We start from the raw sequence: 22,500 nt of genomic DNA on the forward strand, positions 1-22,500 counted from the left end.
GATGCCCAGGTGAGCTGCTCTCTAAAGCAAAAACACAGCATCAATGGGACGGACGGTGTCCCCGGCTGTGTGCTACGAACTCAATGAGGAACTAAACCCACACATAAGGCTGCTGTTTAATCTTAGCCTTACTACAGGATACCCAAAGAATGGCGTGCGGCAACTGTGGTCCCACTCCACGTCGGGATCTGTGTGCGTGTGTGTGTGCGCGTCACTGTATTGTGGAGCTAGTCAGAAAAAAAAGGAGTCAGTAATGCCCTTTACTTGTTGTCTTACATTCCTTGTGCAGCCTAATGTTGGTCACTGTTACAGGACAAAACAAAAAAAAAAAAATACTCATAATGTTTATCAACTGCATCTGCCTATCTTACAGTGTTTTGCTACCAGACTTACAAAGCCCCCTAGTTAACATAGGTTTGTCATCATTCATACCAAGAAGGTTTAACATCTTTCTCTAAAAATGTTGCTTCTTGGAAGCCTTATGTAAGGTTTGTGTCTCAAGGCATTACAGTACCCATCAGATGTTCAGTTGTTAACACCTTATAAAAATAACTTCCGACGTCCTACCTTCAGCGTGCAACTGAAAGTTTATAACAGATACTGTAAAGGAAAGTGGGAGGGGGATACATCTTATGTTGGGTACGACTGCTTGCTTACAATAGTAGTCTGCTGCAACTGTCGTTACCCAGTAAGAATATCGGACAACCTTCACACACAGGTTTCATATCCTTCATTTTCTTCTTGGAAGTGTGTGTGTGTGTGTGTGTGTGTGTGTGTGTATGTATATATATATATATATATATATATATATATATATATATATATATATATATATATATATATTACACCGACGCAAGCTGGTCTCTCACGGCATTAGGAGAGCGACGCAAGCTGGTCTCTCACGGCATTAGGAGAGCGACGCAAGCTGGTCTCTCACGGCATTAGGAGAGCGCCGCAAGCTGGTCTCTCACGGCATTAGGAGAGCGACGCAAGCTGGTCTCTCACGGCATTAGGAGAGCGACGCAAGCTGGTCTCTCACGGCATTAGGAGAGCGGCGCAAGCTGGTCTCTCACGGCATTAGGAGAGCGACGCAAGCTGGTCTCTCACGGCATTAGGAGAGCGACGCAAGCTGGTCTCTCACGGCATTAGGAGAGCGACGCAAGCTGGTCTCTCACGGCATTAGGAGAGCGCAAGCTGGTCTCTCACGGCATTAGGAGAGCGGCGCAAGCTGGTCTCTCACGGCATTAGGAGAGCGACGCAAGCTGGTCTCTCACGGCATTAGGAGAGCGACGCAAGCTGGTCTCTCACGGCATTAGGAGAGCGACGCAAGCTGGTCTCTCACGGCATTAGGAGAGCGGCAAGCTGGTCTCTCACGGCATTAGGAGAGCGACGCAAGCTGGTCTCTCACGGCATTAGGAGAGCGACGCAAGCTGGTCTCTCACGGCATTAGGAGAGCGACGCAAGCTGGTCTCTCACGGCATTAGGAGAGCGGCGCAAGCTGGTCTCTCACGGCATTAGGAGCGGCGCAAGCTGGTCTCTCACGGCATTAGGAGAGCGACGCAAGCTGGTCTCTCACGGCATTAGGAGAGCGACGCAAGCTGGTCTCTCACGGCATTAGGAGAGCGGCGCAGCTGGTCTCTCACGGCATTAGGAGAGCGGCGCAAGCTGGTCTCTCACGGCATTAGGAGAGCGCCGCAAGCTGGTCTCTCACGGCATTAGGAGAGCGACGCAAGATGGTCTCTAACGGCATTAGGTGAGCGACGCAAGCTGGTCTCTCACGGCATTAGGAGAGCGGCGCAAGCTGGTCTCTCACGGCATTAGGAGAGCGGCAAGCTGGTCTCTCACGGCATTAGGAGAGCGGCGCCAAAGCTGGTCTCTCACGGCATTAGGAGAGCGGCGCAAGCTGGTCTCTCACGGCATTAGGAGAGGCGCAAGCTGGTCTCTCACGGCATTAGGAGAGCGACGCAAGCTGGTCTCTCACGGCATTAGGAGAGCGACTCAAGCTGGTCTCTCACGGCATTAGGAGAGCGCAAGCTGGTCTCTCACGGCATTAGGAGAGCGACGCAAGCTGGTCTCTCACGGCATTAGGAGAGCGACGCAAGCTGGTCTCTCACGGCATTAGGAGAGCGACGCAAGCTGGTCTCTCACGGCATTAGGAGAGCGGCGCAAGCTGGTCTCTCACGGCATTAGGAGAGCGACGCAAGCTGGTCTCTCACGGCATTAGGAGAGCGACGCAAGCTGGTCTCTCACGGCATTAGGAGAGCGACGCAAGCTGGTCTCTCACGGCATTAGGAGAGCGACGCAAGCTGGTCTCTCACTGCATTAGGAGACTTTGTTAGAAAAAGTAACATTCTTTAAAAATAAAAAGAATGGATGTGACTGCCCAACATTCACTGTGGAAAATGAAAGCTTGGTACTATGGTATGTGAAATAAGAAAATCCATAACCATACGTTTATGGCTACATTGAGCTGAAATACAGTATTACTGTGGCCAATTATTTAGCAGATATCCAAGGTGTACATACTCAATATGGCTCTAACTAGGTCATGTGAATGGGAAGGAGACGCACACACACAAAAAAGAGCAAATAAAATTACTACAGCCTTGTATCTAATCAGTCACCACAGGTATACACAGATAATAATGCGTCTATAATTGGCAGGTACAAAGGCATTCTATGGATGAAAGTTACTGACATCTGCTGTCATTTGGTTACATTTAAACTGCTATTGCTCTAGCTTGTCAACATTAATGCGTGAATGAAGAAAGCTGAAATACATTATACTATGACCATATATATATTACTTGATCATAAATCAGACATCTAAGGTGCACACGGTGAAAGTTGTTATTGTTGGGTGCTTAAGTAATCTGGGGGAAGTGGCTTGACAAGGCTAGTTTGCAATGGACTGAAACTGAGGCCAACTAGTTTTCATTTATTCACAGTCTGATATACAAGATTATACCACCTATATAGTAGCAATAACTGCCTCAAACACAAACAAATCACCCTCAGAGTAGCTTTGGTATATATTCTGAAGAAAATTATTTACTATGTGCGGTACTATATGGAGCAGTTATTTAGGTAAAACTGGTTTGCAACGATGTTAAGAATTTACCCTATTGTAATGTATCCCAGCCCCATTCCAGTTAGCCCCTTACATTCAGTTACTTCCTATAGCAACCCTTTGTATTGAAGGCATCAGCCACTACTGGCCCCTACTTACAGTCAACAGACTGATGTTAATTTCATCACATCTTTATCATTTTAATACAGAGGTAAAGCATGCATGCAGCAGAACTAGGGAATAAGTACAATTGAACATTTCTTACTGTGTTATTGAATTTTGAACACTCTTTTCATTTAGCGTCATCCCTGGGGGTGGATCATTCTGTAAAGCCAACAGTTCCTTCTGTAGCCTTTTCTAAAATAAAGGAAAAACATTTTATAGTTATGTTTACAGATACTGCCACTACTAAGAGGGGTGTTACCAGAGAACTTTCTATGCTTTACAAATATTCTAGCTTTTTTATTTCCTACATCAAGTTCAAATCATTACAAATTTTATAGAGTTAATATACATTTTGTTTCTTAAACAGTATGTTAAGGATTGTTAACAAGTTAAGCATACAAAATTTGAAATGTTGGGACCTGTTTCAGCAAGTCCCAAAATACGGGCACTGAATGGCCAAAACACAGACCTGCAAGTACAAAGTTGGAGATGGCCTCTCAGAAAATTCACTTTACTCAAGGCATGGCAATCTCAGAGTTTGTATATACAAGTCTGGGGCATGTAGGGGGCTTGCCCCCCTAAGGAGGTACAGGTGGGCTTACTATCAACAAAAAACTTTTAAAAGGAGAACAGTGATATTTGACATTATTTTTTTTACATCCTTTAACTATTACACACTATTTGTATAAACATGCACAACCAATGCTTATTTTGTTTCCTCTGTTGGCTGTCCCTGGATAGCTTAAACAATGACAGAAATTACAAAAATGCACAAAAAGAGTAGGATAAAAGAAAAAAACGTTATGCATGTAACACTCTCCAGTACATTCTATTTTTCTTATCGATATGTCCCTAATAAAAAGTTCCCGGTGAGTTGTTCTCACTTCCTTAAATCATTTCTTTCCTTTCCAATTTATCATGGGTTGAGCATTCCTATATAGATACTGGGAAGATAAAGTAGAAAAAAAGCAAATGTGTACAGTCCAGCCCCTTCACAAAATCAGATTTATCCTTTTAATTCTATATATTCTTTCTTCCAATAACTTATTTTATTTTTTACTGTTCTACCCAATATTTCTTCCCCTCCCCCATAGTTTTAAACATTTTATGGCCATTTGTCCCCACTTCTCTTTCTTCCCGTTTCTGTGCAAGAGTCATCATTTCTATTGCCTCCTATATGGGTGGTGGCGTTTCACTTCCACTTTCTGGTTAGGAGTATAGCTAAGAAAACAATAATCAAACAGCCCTATTAGTTCTTTGCAATGTGTTGGTATCTCTTGTTCAAACCAAAGTAAAACACGATATTGACCATTCTTGTTATACAACTTCCCGGCCAACTGTTACAACTCATTACATTCCCAAACAAAAACAAAAGCATTTCCATACTCCCTTCTGTCTTTTTACATCTCCAAGTCCCTTCTATCTTTGGAAATATTTTAACCAACTTATGTGGGTATAAAAAGTACCCATTTCCATGCATGCAAAAATTTAAAAAAAAAATCCTAGCTTTAGTGCAACATTGAATTTCTTTCCTTTCTATTTTGGAAATCTCTTGGCCTAACTCCTCCTCCCAGCTCTTCCTAGGTTTCTGTCTTCTAGCCCCTCCATATTCTCTTACATTTCCATAGCAAACATTTAGTTTCTTTTCAGCTCTAAGTCTAATACCACCTCAGGGACATCTTGTCCTATTCTTAACTTCTTTTGCTACCTATTCTAAGCCTCTATCCAACTGAAATTAGTCTCTAAATTTCTACTCCTATTGTTATCTGCAACCAGAATTTAATCCTCATTTGTTTGTCCATCTTCATCTACTATTTTTGTCCATCTTCATCTACTATTTTTAGTCTATCTAGCCTCATACTTTATACTGCCACTACCTCTTTCCTTCCATGGCTCCAAATCTTTCTCCTTCCATCTTCTTCCTATCATTTTTTGCGCTTCTAGCATCCCATCTATGTTCCATCTATTTTTGGGGATTTCTATTGACGAAGACGGAATCTCTTCTTTCCTCCAATGACATTCACTGAACTTAAACATTCTTTTCCAATCTCCCTCACATTGGGAGTATATTAAAATCGGCAAATAATTGTGATAAAAACAGGTTGGCAATGTTTATTTTAAGTATAGGATTCTTAAAATCTTCATTTTCCTTCTCCTATACCATCCATTCCCAGCTAACTCTCAGAGAATTCCTATCCCACATAAAATCCCTACACATCCGTTTCACCTTTTTCAAAAGTTTGGGTCCTGGCAACTTCCAAAAAGCTGCACTAGGATATAGAACTTTGGAATAATCCAGGTCTGTAAGACTAGTACTCTTTGACCCTAAATTAATCCTTATCAATTTCTGTATTAACTGCTTACTTTCCATACAAGTCTTATTATATTTATCTCCTATTATGTCCTTCACCTCATACCTCACTCAGATTCCAAGACATCTTCCTTGCTTCTGCAATTTTTGGCCTTCCACTGGCATTATCCTATCTTCTATATTGGGCCTTCTTTTTCACTTGTGTTTTCTCCATTTCATATTCCCATAGTCACTCTTTTTATGCAGTTTCTCTCTTTTGGAGGGGGTCTTGGCATTACAACTGCCAACATTTCAATAAGGAGCCCAAAAAATCAACACAATGCAACACCACAGTGTACCCTTCCAAAAAGTATACCTTAGGATACAACTGGCCTCACTGAGTTTGCAGGCCATCTACCGACCTAGCTAAATATCCAATTCAACTGACAGGGCTTTGTGTCAATGAAAAGAAGATTGGGTTCCTCAAGATATGGATGAGGAAAGAAAGCAGTTCATAACCAGACAGATTACAGACAGGGCCTACCAATGCATGCTAACCGGACCACACCAGCAGACCTTAGTAACATGTGGTGATGCACCCTTTTAATGCATTCAGGTCCTTGCATACTCAGTAAGCATGGGTGTTTGAGTTAAGAGGACAGAGCAAAGATACAAATGAGGTTTCCTCAGTAGTTGGCAGAGCAGCCACATACACACTATTTCCACACAGCACGTCTTCCAGAAGGAACCAATTACCAGACTCCAAAGACAGAATATAAATGGGTAAAACTGTCCCAAAGCAAAATAAGTAACTCATCGCAGCTACCAGGCTCACTCAACCAACACAGCATTGCAATGATTCTTAGGCCATCCCCTGAATTGTGTATTTTAACTACCACAGCTCAGTTAAATTTACACATGCTATTCAAAAGTAAGCAGATCCAAGGTGGTACAGCAGTAGCGTTGTTGCCTCACAGCAAGAGGTTCTCCTGTTAGATTCTCGGCTGGAGCGCAGTCGAGTGGCCTCCGAAAGACATGTGTGAATGGGTGTGCCTTCGCTGAAGGTTGGGTGTCGGGCTGGCAACTCGGTACCATAAAAATTGACTGCCAATCATTAGTGGACCGGAGTTCCGCTGTGATGACCCCTAACCAGGAAAAGCCGAAAAGACAAACAACCACCACCACCACCATTAAGACAGAAGTCTGGTCAATTGCCTTTAAGTAATGCGATGAGCTGGGAATAATTAACCATGGTGCTGAACAAGGTAGTAAGGAAAGGAAATGAGTGGCCAATGCAGCCTGTTCATCATACAGGGAGCGAGTCAGCAACCCCTGTGCTGCCAGTGCCAAGTGAAAGCATGTCTAGTAGCAGCAGCATTGTGGGCAGAGATGTCCTTGGACACCAAGCAGGGTTGTGATGCACTGTAGCCGAGATTAGATGCATGTACAACTAGATGCAAGTTGCAGGATATATGTGCATCTCAGACTACTGCAATATACGAGTGGGGGTGAGCTCAAGTATCTCCGAGCTCCCACACTGCCATGCTCCCAGCCACCACCCCCCAAGCGGTCTTCAGAACAGTGGGAAAGAGAAAATAACTGGGACTATGAAGGAATGAGGTTGACAACTGACAGGAATCAAAGGAGAAAAAGCACCTAGAAAAATATCAAGGCTTACAGCAAGTCATTTCCAAACATTAAAAAGGAACACAACAAGACAGAATTATGTAAGCCAAACATTTCTCTCTTAAACAGTATAATTTTAACCAGGTGCCATGATTAAGGATGAATGTTTTCAAAACGTTTGCAGAAGGGCATTCACCCAGTGAAACAGGTTATAGTCTAGAAAAAAACAAAAAAGAGAGAGTCAGTGAAATGAGTGACGATTAAAATATTACCTTGGTATAAAAAGAAGTACACAAAAGGAACACTACGGGGATGGGGAAAAACACCCACAAATGCAAATATGGCTGCTGTAACAGTCAGATGTTGTGGCAATTACGTTTAGACTAGCTTTACTCAAACATGTTGCCTTAACTTCCAACCAGGTTTTACATGGCTAGTAAACATCCTTTAAGAGCACAGACTTTTAAGTGAGAAGCTGACACTATGTCAAATGCATTTTTATAACTATACTAGTGGGTGCCTGGGAAGCAAATGAAGGCAATAAAACAAAAGGTTAGGAAAATGGATAAGCAACCCCCATAAGTGGGATTACCAAAACAGGGATTTATGCAGAAATAGAAGACAAGGAAGAAATCTGAATGGCAATAAAAATGTTCCATCTATGCACAGGTATAGTAAGCAGCTGCACTGGATAGGCAGACATCCCATGCAAGTGATGCAGCTAGAGAGTTTTATGCTTTACAAAAGTAACAGAGGAGAAAATAACTTAAGAGCATGCATGGCCTTGCTGGGGTGTGAACTACTGAGTTGCTTTTGAATAGCAGAGAAGAAACAAAAAAAAAAAAAAAAAAAAAAAAAAAAAAACATAGTCTGGACTCCTCACATTATGCACCGATTTATAGGATCCTCTCAACACAGAAGCATACATCAGCACAATCAGAAAACAATAAAGACAGAAAAAAAAAATCTTTTCAGCCAATGCTGTTAAGTGCTGGAGGGATACAACTATCCATATACAGAAAGCAAATGTTTCTAGACATTTAAGAGAACTGCTGTCAGTGCATACATAATCCATTTAGGTTCTGGCCTAGACATAATCCCCGGTAAACTGAGCTCAACTAAAAAGCTCAGGTGTTACTGGCCCTAGCTGGAGAAAACAGCAACAAACCAGTGTGCATGCCTTCATTTCTGTCTGACAGAATGGTATTGAAAATATCACACCTGACGTAATAGGACTTATTTAAATACATTTATACATTTCTTGAACAGGTATGGGAGTTGGCCTCAAGGCCTCCATCGTGTGATCTTAAAAGTGAACGTAGAGTTTGCTTCAAAACTGTCACTGCTAGACAGCCTGCAAAACCGTATGCAGCATACAGAAATTCTAGGACCAGAAGATCAAAAACCAAAACATCCCAGTGCATATATTCAGGCTGCGCAGATGAGACCTGCAATATATATTCACTGCATTTTGAAGCTTAACTTGTGCAGAGACGTATATATTAAAAAAAAAAAATACATAATTCCCATACTTCTATGTAGGGTTGAATGTCGCAATATCTCCCATGATTAACTTGGGACTGCACCTCAAGACTTAATACAATGGATTAATTGCAAAAACACTATGTATGAACTTGAGTTTTTTTCACTTCTGTTTTTGGTGCCCCCCTTCAGTTCACTATCTGCTGTATCAGAGTTCCCCGCTTCACATTGTACTATAAGGGGGGGGGGGTGCTAACTTTAAAACTTTTAAACAAAAGTTCATAATGAAGTTGGAGGCGTTTAAAGTAAAACACAATCCAAATGTTGGCTATTGTCAGTTGACACCAAACTGGTCTAAAATACTCCACTTTTAATAAAAATGAAATCACCATACTAAGCGCTTTCATCCCATCAAATAGGTTATATACACATTACATTGAGGAAGTCCTATTTGACAGGACATGAGGAAGTCCTATTTGACAAGAAGAAAGCGCTTAATATGGTAATTTCATTTTAATTAAAAGTGGAAGTATTTTAGACCAGTTTGGTGTCTTGGAGTGTTCGAGCGACAATAGCAAACATTTGGATTGTGTTTTAGTTGTTTTTACAAGTTTTCTAATTTTAGTGGTTCAGGATGGTTTTTTTCTGCATGGACAACCTAGACAACTTCCCAGCAGTCCCCCCCCCTCCCAGTACAATAAGAGGAATTTGAACATGTCAACTCTGAGTTGGAGATAGTAAAAGGTGAACTGACCCATTTCAGAGAACTGCTAACTTAACTGGAAGGCCATAACACCAACGGAACACCTCATACTTCCTCCCCAGCATCAGCTACGAATGCAGGACACAACAAAGAAGAAGAAAACAGAGTCCTGCAGAGTAAGCGAGACGGAGGTTTACAATGACGTGTCTTTCTCTGCTTCTAGTACACAAAGTAGACAAAATGAGACGGAAGGAACTAAAAGAAAAAGCAACATCAATAAAAAAAAAAAAAAAAAAAAGTACTCAGAAAACTGTTTTGCATTAACATTTGTCACGAACAGTCAACTGGTTAATGTACGATTTAACAGTAATTCCACACAAACTATCTGTGTGAAACATTAGAATGGAATAAAACTAAAGGTACAAAGTTGATACTACTATTAAAGAGTTTGATTTTTGTCAAAGGAGAACGAGAGGAAAAGTACAACTGGTAATGAGACAGAGCCAGAATGGCTCATTAAAAGAACTGATTTTTGCTCTGGGAAAAAAAAAAAACTTGTAATTGAAAGGCTTAAAACTGGACAATAAGTTATTTAAGAAGTTGTTTAGAACTAAAAATAGTCCCCCAGGGACTTGAGAGTGTTTAAACTTCTGTTTGACTCTACGTAGTCAAAGTTCATTGAAATGTAAGATAGATACGGATTTGAACTTATGGAAAAAATAATTAAGCATAATGATATGGCAATACAGAGGCTTACTAGTGAATTGTTGGAAATTGAAAGGGTTATTAATGACTTACTGTTTGTACAATTGGAAAGCTTTTATGAAAAAGGGTTAATGAAAGTTAATTTGACAATATTTTAAGAGGAAAATTAAGAAACTTGAAAGAGATAGACAGCAAGGTAATGACCAGGGTCAGAGACACACAAGGAAGGATTTTTTACCAACCCCCACAGAACAAAAAATGGAGAAATATGGAATTAAGGGAATGGAGGGGAGGAACAGAAGATCCAGTTGGGTATGACAGACATTACAAAAATGGTCAATCAGAAAATGTTAACTTATTACTAGGAGGAAATACAGAGGAAAACATGCAGATACTAACAAATGGGGTAATTAACTCATTTCAGGATTTCCACGTTTTTAATTACATGGAACATATCATTACTTTAGAACATTTTACTTTATTTCAACAAGTATTAAATTATGTTCCAATGAAGAAGTTTGATTTGGTGGATTCTATATTAGAAATTAAGTGTTTTGTTAGAAAATTAAATTTAGCACTTTATTTCAAAGACAATCAAGCCAAAGCCTCAGAGGTGAGAAAGAAATGATGTTTCAATCCCCCACTACATCAGATACTCAACACTTTGTACATATCCTCAGTGATGACTTTTTCCAAATTGGAAGCCCAAAACCAGAAAATGAAATAAGATTACAATAACTTAGGATCAAAATTATGAAAACTAATAAGGGGGGGGATTGTACTTTTTGATGCTCTTGATTACTCAAGAGAAATTTTTAAAATATCGAATGATGGTGTAACACACCCCAGTATCCATTAACAAAGTCAACATTGGACACCATAGCATAGATTCATTTTTAGAAGAATATAGCTTAGAGCAGAGAATTTCCCTTGAAACATATGGCACTAAAAGTGCAATATCCGTACAGCCATACAGTGTATGGAAGCCCTAAAGTTCACAAATACTTAAACAACCCCTCATTTAGGTTAACAGTGGCCGCCAGAGGTTCAAAACCTATCAAATAGGAGTAGCTGTAGACCACTGGCTGAAACAAGCCATTAATTCTATGCCACACTTAGGGATTCATGGGATTTCTCGGTAAGGTTAAAAGAGGAGATCTGATCTATATTTTAACCATTGATGTAGTTAACCTATTTTCTTTGATCCATAAACATGAAGGGTTAGAATATTTTTTCTAATGCCATAAGAATTACAACATTTTCAGAGGACAAAACCAGTCTGACAGTTGAAATAATGTTACTAGTTTTGGACTACAATTACATTTATTTTGAGGGTCGAGTTATACAAGCAAGAAAAAGGAGTAGGTATGCGGGCCTCATTTACCCCCATATATGCCAATATGGTCCTCAGAGTGGGATTATACATATGTCCAGATTCCAGACATCAATAAAATTATATGAGGTTTTTGGATGATGTGTTTATACTGTGGAAGGGAACAGAAAGCAAGATAAAAAAATTAAATTATCTAAATAGTACTTAGAATTTCTTTTTTATCTACAAGTTCAATAAAGAAAAAATAAATTACCTAGATACACTTAAGACAGACACAGGCTTTAAATCTAGGATCTATAGAAAGCCCACAGCTAGTAATTCATACTTGGAGTTTGGAAGTTGTCATTCCCACTCACAAAAAGGAACATTGTGAAAGGACAATGTGTGAGAGTGGCCCGTATGACCTCAGGATTTGGGAGATTTAACTAAAGAATTAGACAAAGTGGAGGAAATGTTTGTGGTAAGGCATTACCCCCTAACTTTGGTAAAAGAAATTATGTTCAGTCTCAGTGGGGGATAAAATATGTACCACTATTAGGGAAAGGTCTACTACCAACTAGTGGTAACAACAGTAATGAGAAATTTAAAAGGGCTTTGGTCTTAGAATTTGGGTCACAAACTGAAGAAATAAAGAACATTGTAAAGACAGGATGGAATATGTTAAGGGTCTATCCAGAAATGTATCAATTATTATTATTATTATTATTATTATTATTATTATTATTATTATTATTATTATATGTGCCGCATACCACTGTAAAAGCATGTATCTTGTAATTTGTGTGTATACAGATCATGTCTAAATAACTAAATGTGTCTGTAATTTTTCTTTGTGGAGCTTTTCTCCCCGGGCCTCTGCTGAAAAAGGGCCTTTTTGGCTCAGTAAGACACCCCCGGTTAAACAAATGTAAAATAAAATTAGGGAACAGACCCATTTTTAGTACAGGATGAAATTTAAAAGAATACTTTGAAGGGGACCCTAAGAAACAGATTAAGAGTAGCAAATGTACAAAGGGAACTAGGAAATGTGGGAAATGCATCCAAAGTGCATATATCGTAGAGGATGACACCTTAAGGTTAGATAACAACATACATTCAAAAGTATATTTTTTGAAGGGAAATTGTCAGTCTAAACAAACAGTATACTTAGCAAAATGTATGGGATGTTCAGGATATTTCATGGGGAAGACAGAGGTGTTTAACACCTATAGGACATCAAAAAGGAAAATTAAACAAGTGTTCTGTACAAACATACAAAAAACTGCCCCCAGTCATCTACATTCAAGTTTGCAATACTGGACATCATTAGGATTAACCCGGGGGGGGGGGTGCTTTTAGATGTTAAAGAAATGAAATGGTAGTTGAAATTACAAGACTCTTACCCCCCCGCCCCCCCAGGGTTAAATCAGCATATTAGTAATTCAGTCTTGGCTAAATTTTAAGGCCGAGTTAAGCTGATGTCCAGGTACCAAGAATTAAACAGTGTGAACTCAGGGCTGTACCTTATACCGATTGTTATTGTAGTGCAAGTAAATGTGAACATTTTCCTTTAAATATTAACAATTGGTTTTTAAGTATTGATGTTACAGGTTATATGTGTATATAAAATAAAGGAGGAGTCGGTGCGGAAGTTATACTCTGAGAAGTCCTATTCGACAGGACGAAAGCGCTTAATATGTTGATTTCATTTTTTTTTTTTTATTAATTAAAGTGGAAGTATTTTAGACCAGTTTGGTGTCTTGTGTTCGAGCAACAATAGACAACATTTGGATTGTGTTTTAGTTATTTTCGCAAGTTTTTTTTAATTTTATAGGTGTTTACAGTAAGGAACAGAGACAGTAATAGTGGACACATGGCATAATAAATGAAAAGACCCCACCAATGAGGAAAAATGAACAAACAAAATATTACAACCTGAAAAAACAAAACAGCTTTATCTCAAAAACGTACTACATTCTGATACCATGTATGTGCAGGATCCCATAACTGGTACTCAAAACTAGAAATTACCCCAACTCTGTTAACTTAACTTTGTTCTTCCTGCTCACCTGGCTAGCTGTACTCAGATCAATTTCCCCCAATTCCTTCAGCACTTTGCAGTATGAGGAGCAAGGTTAAAAAATGATTGGGAAGCACTTATTTCCCAAGCTCTTATCTTTTCCTCCTCCTCTCAAACTCATCAACTGCAATTCCTCCTCTGTCCACTTATCTTCCTGCTCATTTCCATAACTTCTCCTACCACATCTATCATTTTAAGCTACATTCTACTTGGCTGTCTGTAAATTACTATTAAACTCATGAATACTCCAGTTTGATTTTCCCAGCAGCCAACATACTATAAACACATCGTTATTATAGGTTATTTCTCTTTTCAATAAATTAACCAATTTATGCTAATCTCTTTTTTTCTATGTGTTAAAATGATATGTTCATGTAAAGAAATATTTTAAGATTGGGACACTGATAAAGGAATGAAAAAAAAAAAAAAAAAAGGAAAAGGAACTGGGTCTTGGAAAAGATGGGGAAGACAACAACAGACTAGATTAAACACGGTTTTTAACTGGTACTTCTTTAGGGGGTAAGAAGTTAAACACAAAAAAGTCAGTATACAATAAGTAGAATAATCAAGTAAAGTGAAAATCCAATAAAGGAATATTACATAAAGTTTATGGTAACAAAATACACTAAAATTTGAAATCACAAGCAGCAGCCCGAGTGAATCTGGGAGTAAGAGTTGAATACATGTGGTAAATACACAGCAAAATTTCAAATCAGAAATGCTGAGAAAAGGATGAGTTATACAAAAAACATTTCAATGTAGTTGCACAGAAATCAGTTGAAACACTTTTCCCAATTGATAAAATGGATTTCTGAAATCTCCTGATGGTTTACATGCATCAACAGATCTAGAAATAAAATTGTTTGTCTAGAAATGGATTGCAGATGTCCTGTCAGTATGGGCAACTGGTGGGTCCCAAAATCTTAATATACCCCATTTCCAATTAATTTTGGAATTGACGCACTAACATTATACAACTCCAAAGCTTCTGTAGAAACAGTCAAAAAATGCACAACACAAGGGCTTCAAAGTCAGATAGAAAGAGAAAGGGGACCCAAGAAAACAAAAAGTTGTTTTTCAAAAGAAGCGATATATTTTTCAGAAGCAGTTAATTAGGCATTGCAAACAAAAGACAAACGGAGTAAAGTTTTACATAGGCAAGAGCATCTGACCTAATTAAATACATTTTTTTTTTACTTGGAGAAGGATCAAAATCACAACAAAAAAGAAAAATTATTTTGTCACTGTATTTAACCTTCAACATGCACGATCACATACAGGTAATGTAATGTACTCTAGGGAATTAAAACCTAGCTTTAACATCCTGAAATAAACAACTTGGTATGATAAAATGGACAGACTGAAGTTTAGCTGTAACAAAATCTAAACAATCCAAAGATACAGACTAAGTAATCCAAACAGTATTTTCCTAAAGAATATTAGGAGCAAAGTTTACAAGAATTGGTAGTTGGAGAATTTCCTCAATACATCAGGTTCTCAAATCCTTCCTTAAGAGATTATGATCATATAGATTCCACTTATAGGTGCATTGTGGTATAAATCAAGAGGAAACTTTTCAGCTACAGTGTTAAAACTCAAGCTAAAAGTTCTGGCCCACCAGTTATCTTGTATATGAATGGCCATACCAAAACATGGGATGCCCAGTTTTTAACCATTTTTTTCTAAAATTTTAAAAACTGAAATTTTTTATTCAGTCTCCAACTGAGTAAAGCATATAGATAAGGAGGCACAAGATGGAAAAGCCCAGAACAGGAGGAGGAATAAGGAGTCCCAGATGGCAACATATTTCAGTCAATAATACTCCTCTCTCTATGCAACATTCTGCTATGCAAATCCAGCATTAGCATGGTGAAGATGTACAAATTACTTTGCATCCAGCAGAGCCAGCATATTTTAGAACCTGTTAATATCCTCCCACTCTCATCCACAAGACAATTCAAATATCTCTTGGAATTCTAACAGACTTCCTTCATGGTATTCTAACAGACTTCCTTCATGGTAATGTTCACTCAGCAGACTCTTCCATTCATCTACTTAGTGGTAAAGATAGTGGGGTGACCCATTTCCAGGGTCTTGACTACATACAAAGAAATAAGTCCCCCCATAGCAATGCAACTTGGGACAGGAGGGTTCACTTCTTGGATATTCATTCCAAGTCAATATATACATTTGCATGCTGCTGCAATTCTCCACTCCAGGCACATTGACTATTCGCTTTTAACCTGTTCCAAAAGAACAAACGCAGAAAACTGTACAAAAATACATGGGTCTATATTACATAAACAAAAATCCAAACATGCGAATGACCTAAAGGTCGAAAATGCAGGACCTCGAACATACTACTGTGGAGAGCTGTGCCCCCACCCTACCCCCGCTAAATACATATACCAACTCCAATATTGCACTACAGTGAGGAAAGGGCAAATATTCCAATCCTCACTGTACTGCAATCTCACAAAAAGCAGATCGAAATCCGGCATTTCCGACCTTTAGGCAGTTTGCTATTTTACGCTTTCGGCGTTTTAATAGGAACTCAAACTACATAGCCAGTCTCCTTGTAAATTTGCATGGCTTTTCCAGCATCTATTGCTGGTCCATGGATACTTATGAAGTACTTTATCACAAATTTTTAGTGGGAAAGCCACCAGTTTGATATACATTAGGACCAACTATTTGGTTAATACAATACATGTTCTGAATGCAATAATTATACTACGCTAAAAATTAAAACTGACCTTGAAGTGAGGCCATCGTACTTATCACCCTTTTGCATAGGTAGTCTGATTTGTTAATATCTAGGATACAATACTATGACGGGTAAAACAATTGCACAGTGCTTAGATGCAATGGATGTCTGTGTCTACTAATGATCTTCTGCTTTTGTTTTCTGAAAGAATGTCACAAAGATGGTCTACTCTTCATAAATATTTTTCAGATTTGGGCCGTATGGAAAACGAAACCAAAAAAACAGTGTGAACAGCATAAATCAGCTACAGTGATCTATGAAATTCTAAGGCATCAAACAGTGGGAAGAGCTACTTGCAATAAAGAAGCAAATGGTGCTTCTGGGTGGAGAGCAATTGACAAATCACAGTAAAAACAGATGTGTACCTACTCACTTGTTACATTGAGTAGACTGCAGGCTGTCAATGAAAACAGTCTACATTACACCCTAATGATCAGCCTTTATGGTTCATCATGGAGAGGCACTACATGTATTTGAGAGAAACAGAGACCATTTTTTAAATGCTCCCAGCCAAACAAGTGGTTAGTCAGAAATAATGAAAAAAGGCTGTGTGTGAAAGCAATGCAACTTACCATCACTTGACCATTAAAACAAGCTTGCATACAATACTGTACCCTCTCTTTCACTTCATTTTGGTTGGACATCAGAGGTATGCCTAGTCATATTTTTTTTTTTTTTTTTGAGAACAGGGCAACTTGGTGAGCGACAAAAAAAAAAAAAAAAAAAAAAAAAAGATAGATTAGGATCTGCTTTTCAGAGGCAATATGCATATGTGTGTGTGCGCGAGTGTATGTCTCTCTGAGGTGGGGCAGCTGTGAAAAGCCTAGCACAGTCGTTTTTGGACAATATCTGACTTTTCACAGACAAAGATGAGTATTCTATCAGAAGGGACACATTCACTGGATTTGACTTGTGCAAAACTAAAATGTAGTGTATTTATAATTACTTATGTACTGAATGTACGTCATTAAAAATGTAAGAGAAACAGATAAAGTCTTTCCTTTTCAAAACTGTTAACTTATTACAAATATCTTTAGGGTCAATTCCCACAAGCATACAAAATTTTTTTTCACTCAAAAGGTAAATCCACAAAATCATAAATATGCTATACTATCGTAACATAAAAGCACTATTTAATTTTCAGAGAAAGAATACATTAATGAACACAACTGGGAACTCACACTTAGAAAAAGTTCCACCCAATTCCACTACTCTCTGTACCTGAAAAACACAATCCAAGTGCAGTTTACAATTGAATACAGCCACCCATTGCCCCTCCCCCCATTTCTGTAGATGGGGTCAGGGTGTCATTTCAACAGTGACAATCTACAGCGAAGGTATACACCTCCAGGTGGCTAGCCCTGTCACTGTAGTTCTTCCACACCACACATTTGCATGTGCACACACAGACACACCCCAATGGCCAATTTAGAGTATCCAATCCACACTTATTGTCCAAAGAATTACTAGAAAATACCAAACTGCTTCAGCCATACAACCCTCTGTTGATGCACACCAAAAAACAGACTTAACAGGGGCATTAAACTGGCCATCCTCAATAGGCCTAAAACACTAGAACGTGACAGGATTTTAAGTCGCATTATATTAAGTTTCTTCCCCTAAATGAAATCTGCATCTTTTTCCAGAAATACAACATGGACCCAGAAACTACTTTTGATGTAATGCAAGATCAATGCTGCTAAACGCATGTACATTTTTCCTGAAAGGGGAACTTTTTTTCTCAGTGGAAAGGTTACACCACTAAATGCACTGCAATGATAATGATACAGCAGGGCCAACTTCACGAATAAGCTCTCCTTAAGTACTCAAGGGAAAGACAGTCAGTCTTGCATTTTTAATTCCAATGTCCAAGTATAATACCTTGAAAAATTAATATTGATAAGACCTATTAATGTATGGCTGCAACACTAACTTGTACACAAATATGCACAATCATTTCAGAGAGACAGTCTAACAAGCACAGCTTCATATTCACATTAAGGGTGGGTATACAACCTCATTTCAGGGTAGGAACACAGTACGTGTACAGACATCAATATGAGCTGCCATTATAACATGAGACAAGTGCTCCTTTCTGAAGGAATACCTTCATCACTGGAAAGAGAACACCCATCAAGTTTAAAAAATATATACATTAAAATATTGGGACCAACTTCACAAGTACTTAAGACAGCAAAGTTTCATTTATATCCAAGTGCCAAATAGAACTCCCTTAAAGTTTTATCAAGAACCATAAGAGTAATATATTGTCCTTGATGAGAGCCACATAATGTAGGCCTTACAAACATTTCACAGTGACATTATAGCATGCTATATAATTGGTGAGGGATACTTAAACGTACCATCACTAATTTGTAATTTCTCTAATGTGTACTCAAGGAGACTGTAGTATCTCATGAACTTCTCCATAGCCTTAGAAATCGTGAACTTGGAATAAGTATTAAGCAGCTGAGGTACATACAGCACACTCATTGGGGATAAAAAAAAATCTCTTTAATGACATTTTCACTTTTGAGTTGACTGTTACAATGAATCTTGCTCTGTGCAGGACTGTCCTTGGGCTGATCACATCAGAGCTGGATTTCTACATATTTCTAAAGCTTTCAATACTATATTATATTTTCTGGATCTTTCAAAAAGCTTTCAATACAAAACTAAATTTAAAATAGGTACCTCACCTAAACTGGTTCACTAATTACCTCACCAACAGGCAACAATCAACTAAATGGCAGAACCCTTACTCCCCTTTCCTAACCACCACCACTGGTATTCCTCAAGGCTCCATTTTAGGGCCACTTCTGTTCAGCATATTTATCAATAACTTCCATACCACACTCTCTCAAGGCTCAGTCATCCAGTACACAGATGACTCCACTATCATCTGCACTGCAAACTCCTCCTCAGAGCTACACTACCTCACTCAAAACGCCCTCACCTCCACCAAAATTTGGATGTCTAATAATCATCTTGCCCTGAACCCCAACAAAACCAAACTAGTAATCTTTGCCCCCAAAAAGTTCACACCCCTACAAAGAGAACTTCACCATTCAATCCCTAAATGGTACCACCATCAACACTGTACCTAGCACAAAACTCCTAGGTGTCATCACAGACTAAAACCTCACATTCGACCTGCACATCCAGTCCAATGTAAAAAAGACACATCAAAAGCTTGGCACACTCTACTGACACAAACATCTACTCAGTGCATCAACCCGACTTTCCCTTGCCTCTTCTTTTCTATTACCCTCTTTTATATGGTGCCCCCTCCTCACCAACATTCAGTCTTCTCTAGAAGTCCAAACTAGACTTATGCTACAACAAAATTGCCAAGTTTGTAACAAATGCTTCTTACTCATCCCCCCACTGCTTATCATTACGCAACCTAAAATACCTTGAACTCCAACTATCTCACCTTTATCCAACTAACTACAGCTCACAAACTTATTCATAATCCATCTATGTGCCCTACTCTATCTTCTATACTTACTTTATACCATCTTAACAGACCACTCCAATCCAACAACCAACTGCTTATAAATGTAAAAACAACCAAACTTTCGGCTGGCCAGATGCTTTACTCCTTTACCATCGCAAAACTGTGGAACTCCCTCCCCCCAACACTTAGATCCACCCGCTCAGTAACCCTCTTGAAGACATCTCTGAAACACCATCTCTCCTCATCTTGGCTGTGCACGTGCTAACACCACATCTCATACAACCTAACTTCAACCATCACAACTATTCTCACCTCCACTCTACTACTCTGGCATCCTCCTTTCACATCCAACTTTTTACTTACTCTGCCTCTCTAGCCTGTCCACTTCCCTCTTCTACCAACCCCCATTGTCCTACCCTTGATCCTCCTGTCTACTTCTTTCTCTCCCTAATCCTTATAGACCCACCATTGGACCAGGCGAGACATTCAGGTACTCTCACAGACTACCTTAATATCATACCACCACTTTTTATCTGCAACAATATGCACAGACTTTGCAGATTCCTGCAACAGGACTCATGTACCCCATTGCTCTGCTATTATACCTGCTAAACGTGTGAAAAGTTTAAGTACCTAGTCTCGAATTAATTCCTACATCAGCTTTGCAGCCACTGCATGAAGTGTCCTATATAAAGTTTGCTAGCTGAAAACTACTCATATGGAATGGTTTAATGTATATACTCTGTATTGCTTGTATAATATCTTTGATTTGAGAAGGATTATTTATGTACTGCGTTTTCCGCCAATTGTATAAGCTGCCAATATGTACTAAATGGCTATTAAAATAAATTCTGCATTGTATGTGAAATGTCTTGTATGTGGAGCTTTTCTCCCCGGGACTCCACTGAAAATGGGCACTTCTGGCCCAGCTGGACCACCCCAGTAAACAAATGCAAATAAATAAATGATTTCCATCATGGAGCCACCCAGAACACAAAAGAAACAGTCACTACACCAGAAGAAAGAAAAACATATTTATAAAACATTTTCATAATAAAGAAGTTTTCTGTTGCTGGATTTATGTTCACTCCTACCCTTTCCCTAAAAAGGCTCATATGCAACAACACACACTGCAAAAAGACAAAGCTGAGTATGTGCATTTACATATGAAAATTACCAGCTATGTGCATTCTGCAGCAAAGTGCCACTACATTTTTTTTCTGAAAAACTTGCTATAAACATTTCAAACAGTTTCAGAAATATGGGTCTATATTAGGACTAAAAATGAACAAAATATGGTGTTTTGTTTCATGTTTAATGTTATAGCAAAAAATAAACAAATAAAAATACTTTTTACGTTTACTTATTTAAAATACTGGCCAACATGCAAATATTTAGGATGCCATTACCTTGCCTTTATTGCCTATCTGAACAAGAAATGTGCTTTGAAAGGTCAAGTATCCAAATGTCTTGCCCTGAAAAAAGTTATAGGAAAATCTGGAGGCACTACAGTGAGATACTAACATTAACAGAGAAGGTCAAATCAAAATAAGAAACTGAGAAATACAACCTACACATTCATTTTAAATGTGTAGTCATAGCTTTTACATACCACACATTGAGACCAAAAAAGCAACAAACATCTATATCATAGGTTCATAGGTTTATACTAGGCTATCTGCCCCAAGGCATTTATAAGCCTAGCCCAAATTGTGGCTTACGCCACCCCTTATATGAAAAAATACTGTGCCCATTAGTTTGTTGTGCCTCTGTCCAGCAGTGACACAGAGATGATTCCTGGGGTAAACCTACGATCTCCCATCCACAGGTCTAGATTTCTCTTGAACAGAGTCAGCGAGGTGCTCTGCCTCACATGGACCAACAATGGCATTTTATTCTATTTTAAAGTTGTGGCATACAATTACTTACTTGTTAAGCTTCAAACATATAGATGGCTCTCACCTTTGACACCAGGAGATCAATAAACATGACAAAGATATTACAAGCAGCTACTCGTATCTCAAAAATGCATGAGAATATGTCTATTTTGAAGCTACATTATTCTTTATATGGGGAGCAAAATAGCCAAAGCTTTCAGCAGCCTGGTGCCAGTCTTCATGAAAATGGTTAGCAGTAAAAGTTAATGGTAGATTTTCATGCTGCAGTAGCCAAAGCTGTATAGGTTATATCCTGTCAGAGACATAGCAGACAATCTTCAAAAGTTATGCACCCAGACTGTTAAGCTCCTCTGTGGAGAAAACAGCAGCATGGGTGCCAAAATAAATAAATCAAGACTTTATCAACTAGTGTCCTAAAAAAGTTACCGTTTTTTTCCAATAGTAAAATGTTTAATGTTTCAAGTACGGAAAAAGGTAGATGAATGAAGGGTGCAACTACTGCAGCAGTGATTTAAAATTGAACATCTATTGTTAAAATAGAACTTACATAATTAAACTATGTTAACTATAAACCACTGCTTTAGCAGCCTTAGCTTTATGGCTAGATTAACATAGCTTATACAGCTGGAAGTGGAAGATTAGAATCTGGGAGCCCCTGGAGAATGGTCCTAGCAAAGCCTGTCCTGGACAATGACAGGAGTTTGTACATACTTTTACAAAGCACAAGTAACCGTTTCTAGAATGCTTTTAGAATAGACCCATTTCCAATAGACCACTGAAGGCAATGCTCTAGTAGAATATTTCCAGACCCTGCATGGAAGTGATTTACCATGGTGGCAAAAAAAAGTAATAGCAAGGGACAACCATCTGAAAATATTCTGTTTTGGTAGAGGTTGCCCTTTCTTTGACCCTTCACAGGAGATAAAACATCCAGGTTGCATA

General features: G+C 38.7%; 2 protein-coding genes across 3 annotated transcripts in view; both read right to left on the reverse strand.

The window, feature by feature from the left end:
• The window catches only part of TMEM70 (transmembrane protein 70), a 798,264-nt gene that overhangs the window by 541,496 nt on the left and 234,268 nt on the right, over nucleotides 1-22,500 (reverse strand). The gene's annotated exons all lie outside the window — the stretch shown is intronic.
• The window catches only part of UBE2W (ubiquitin conjugating enzyme E2 W), a 514,818-nt gene that overhangs the window by 476,373 nt on the left and 15,945 nt on the right, over nucleotides 1-22,500 (reverse strand). For both annotated transcript variants that reach the window (XM_044067221.1, XM_044067222.1), the window contains exon 2: nucleotides 3,336-3,427. In XM_044067221.1, the coding sequence (XP_043923156.1) occupies nucleotides 3,336-3,427 (92 nt within the window). The remainder of the gene's footprint in view (nucleotides 1-3,335; nucleotides 3,428-22,500) is intronic.

Source organism: Protopterus annectens, chromosome 3.part1 (genome assembly GCF_019279795.1).
Source record: "Protopterus annectens isolate FY-2018-M chromosome 3.part1, PAN1.0, whole genome shotgun sequence".
In the NCBI taxonomy this organism is placed as follows: domain Eukaryota; kingdom Metazoa; phylum Chordata; order Ceratodontiformes; family Protopteridae; genus Protopterus; species Protopterus annectens.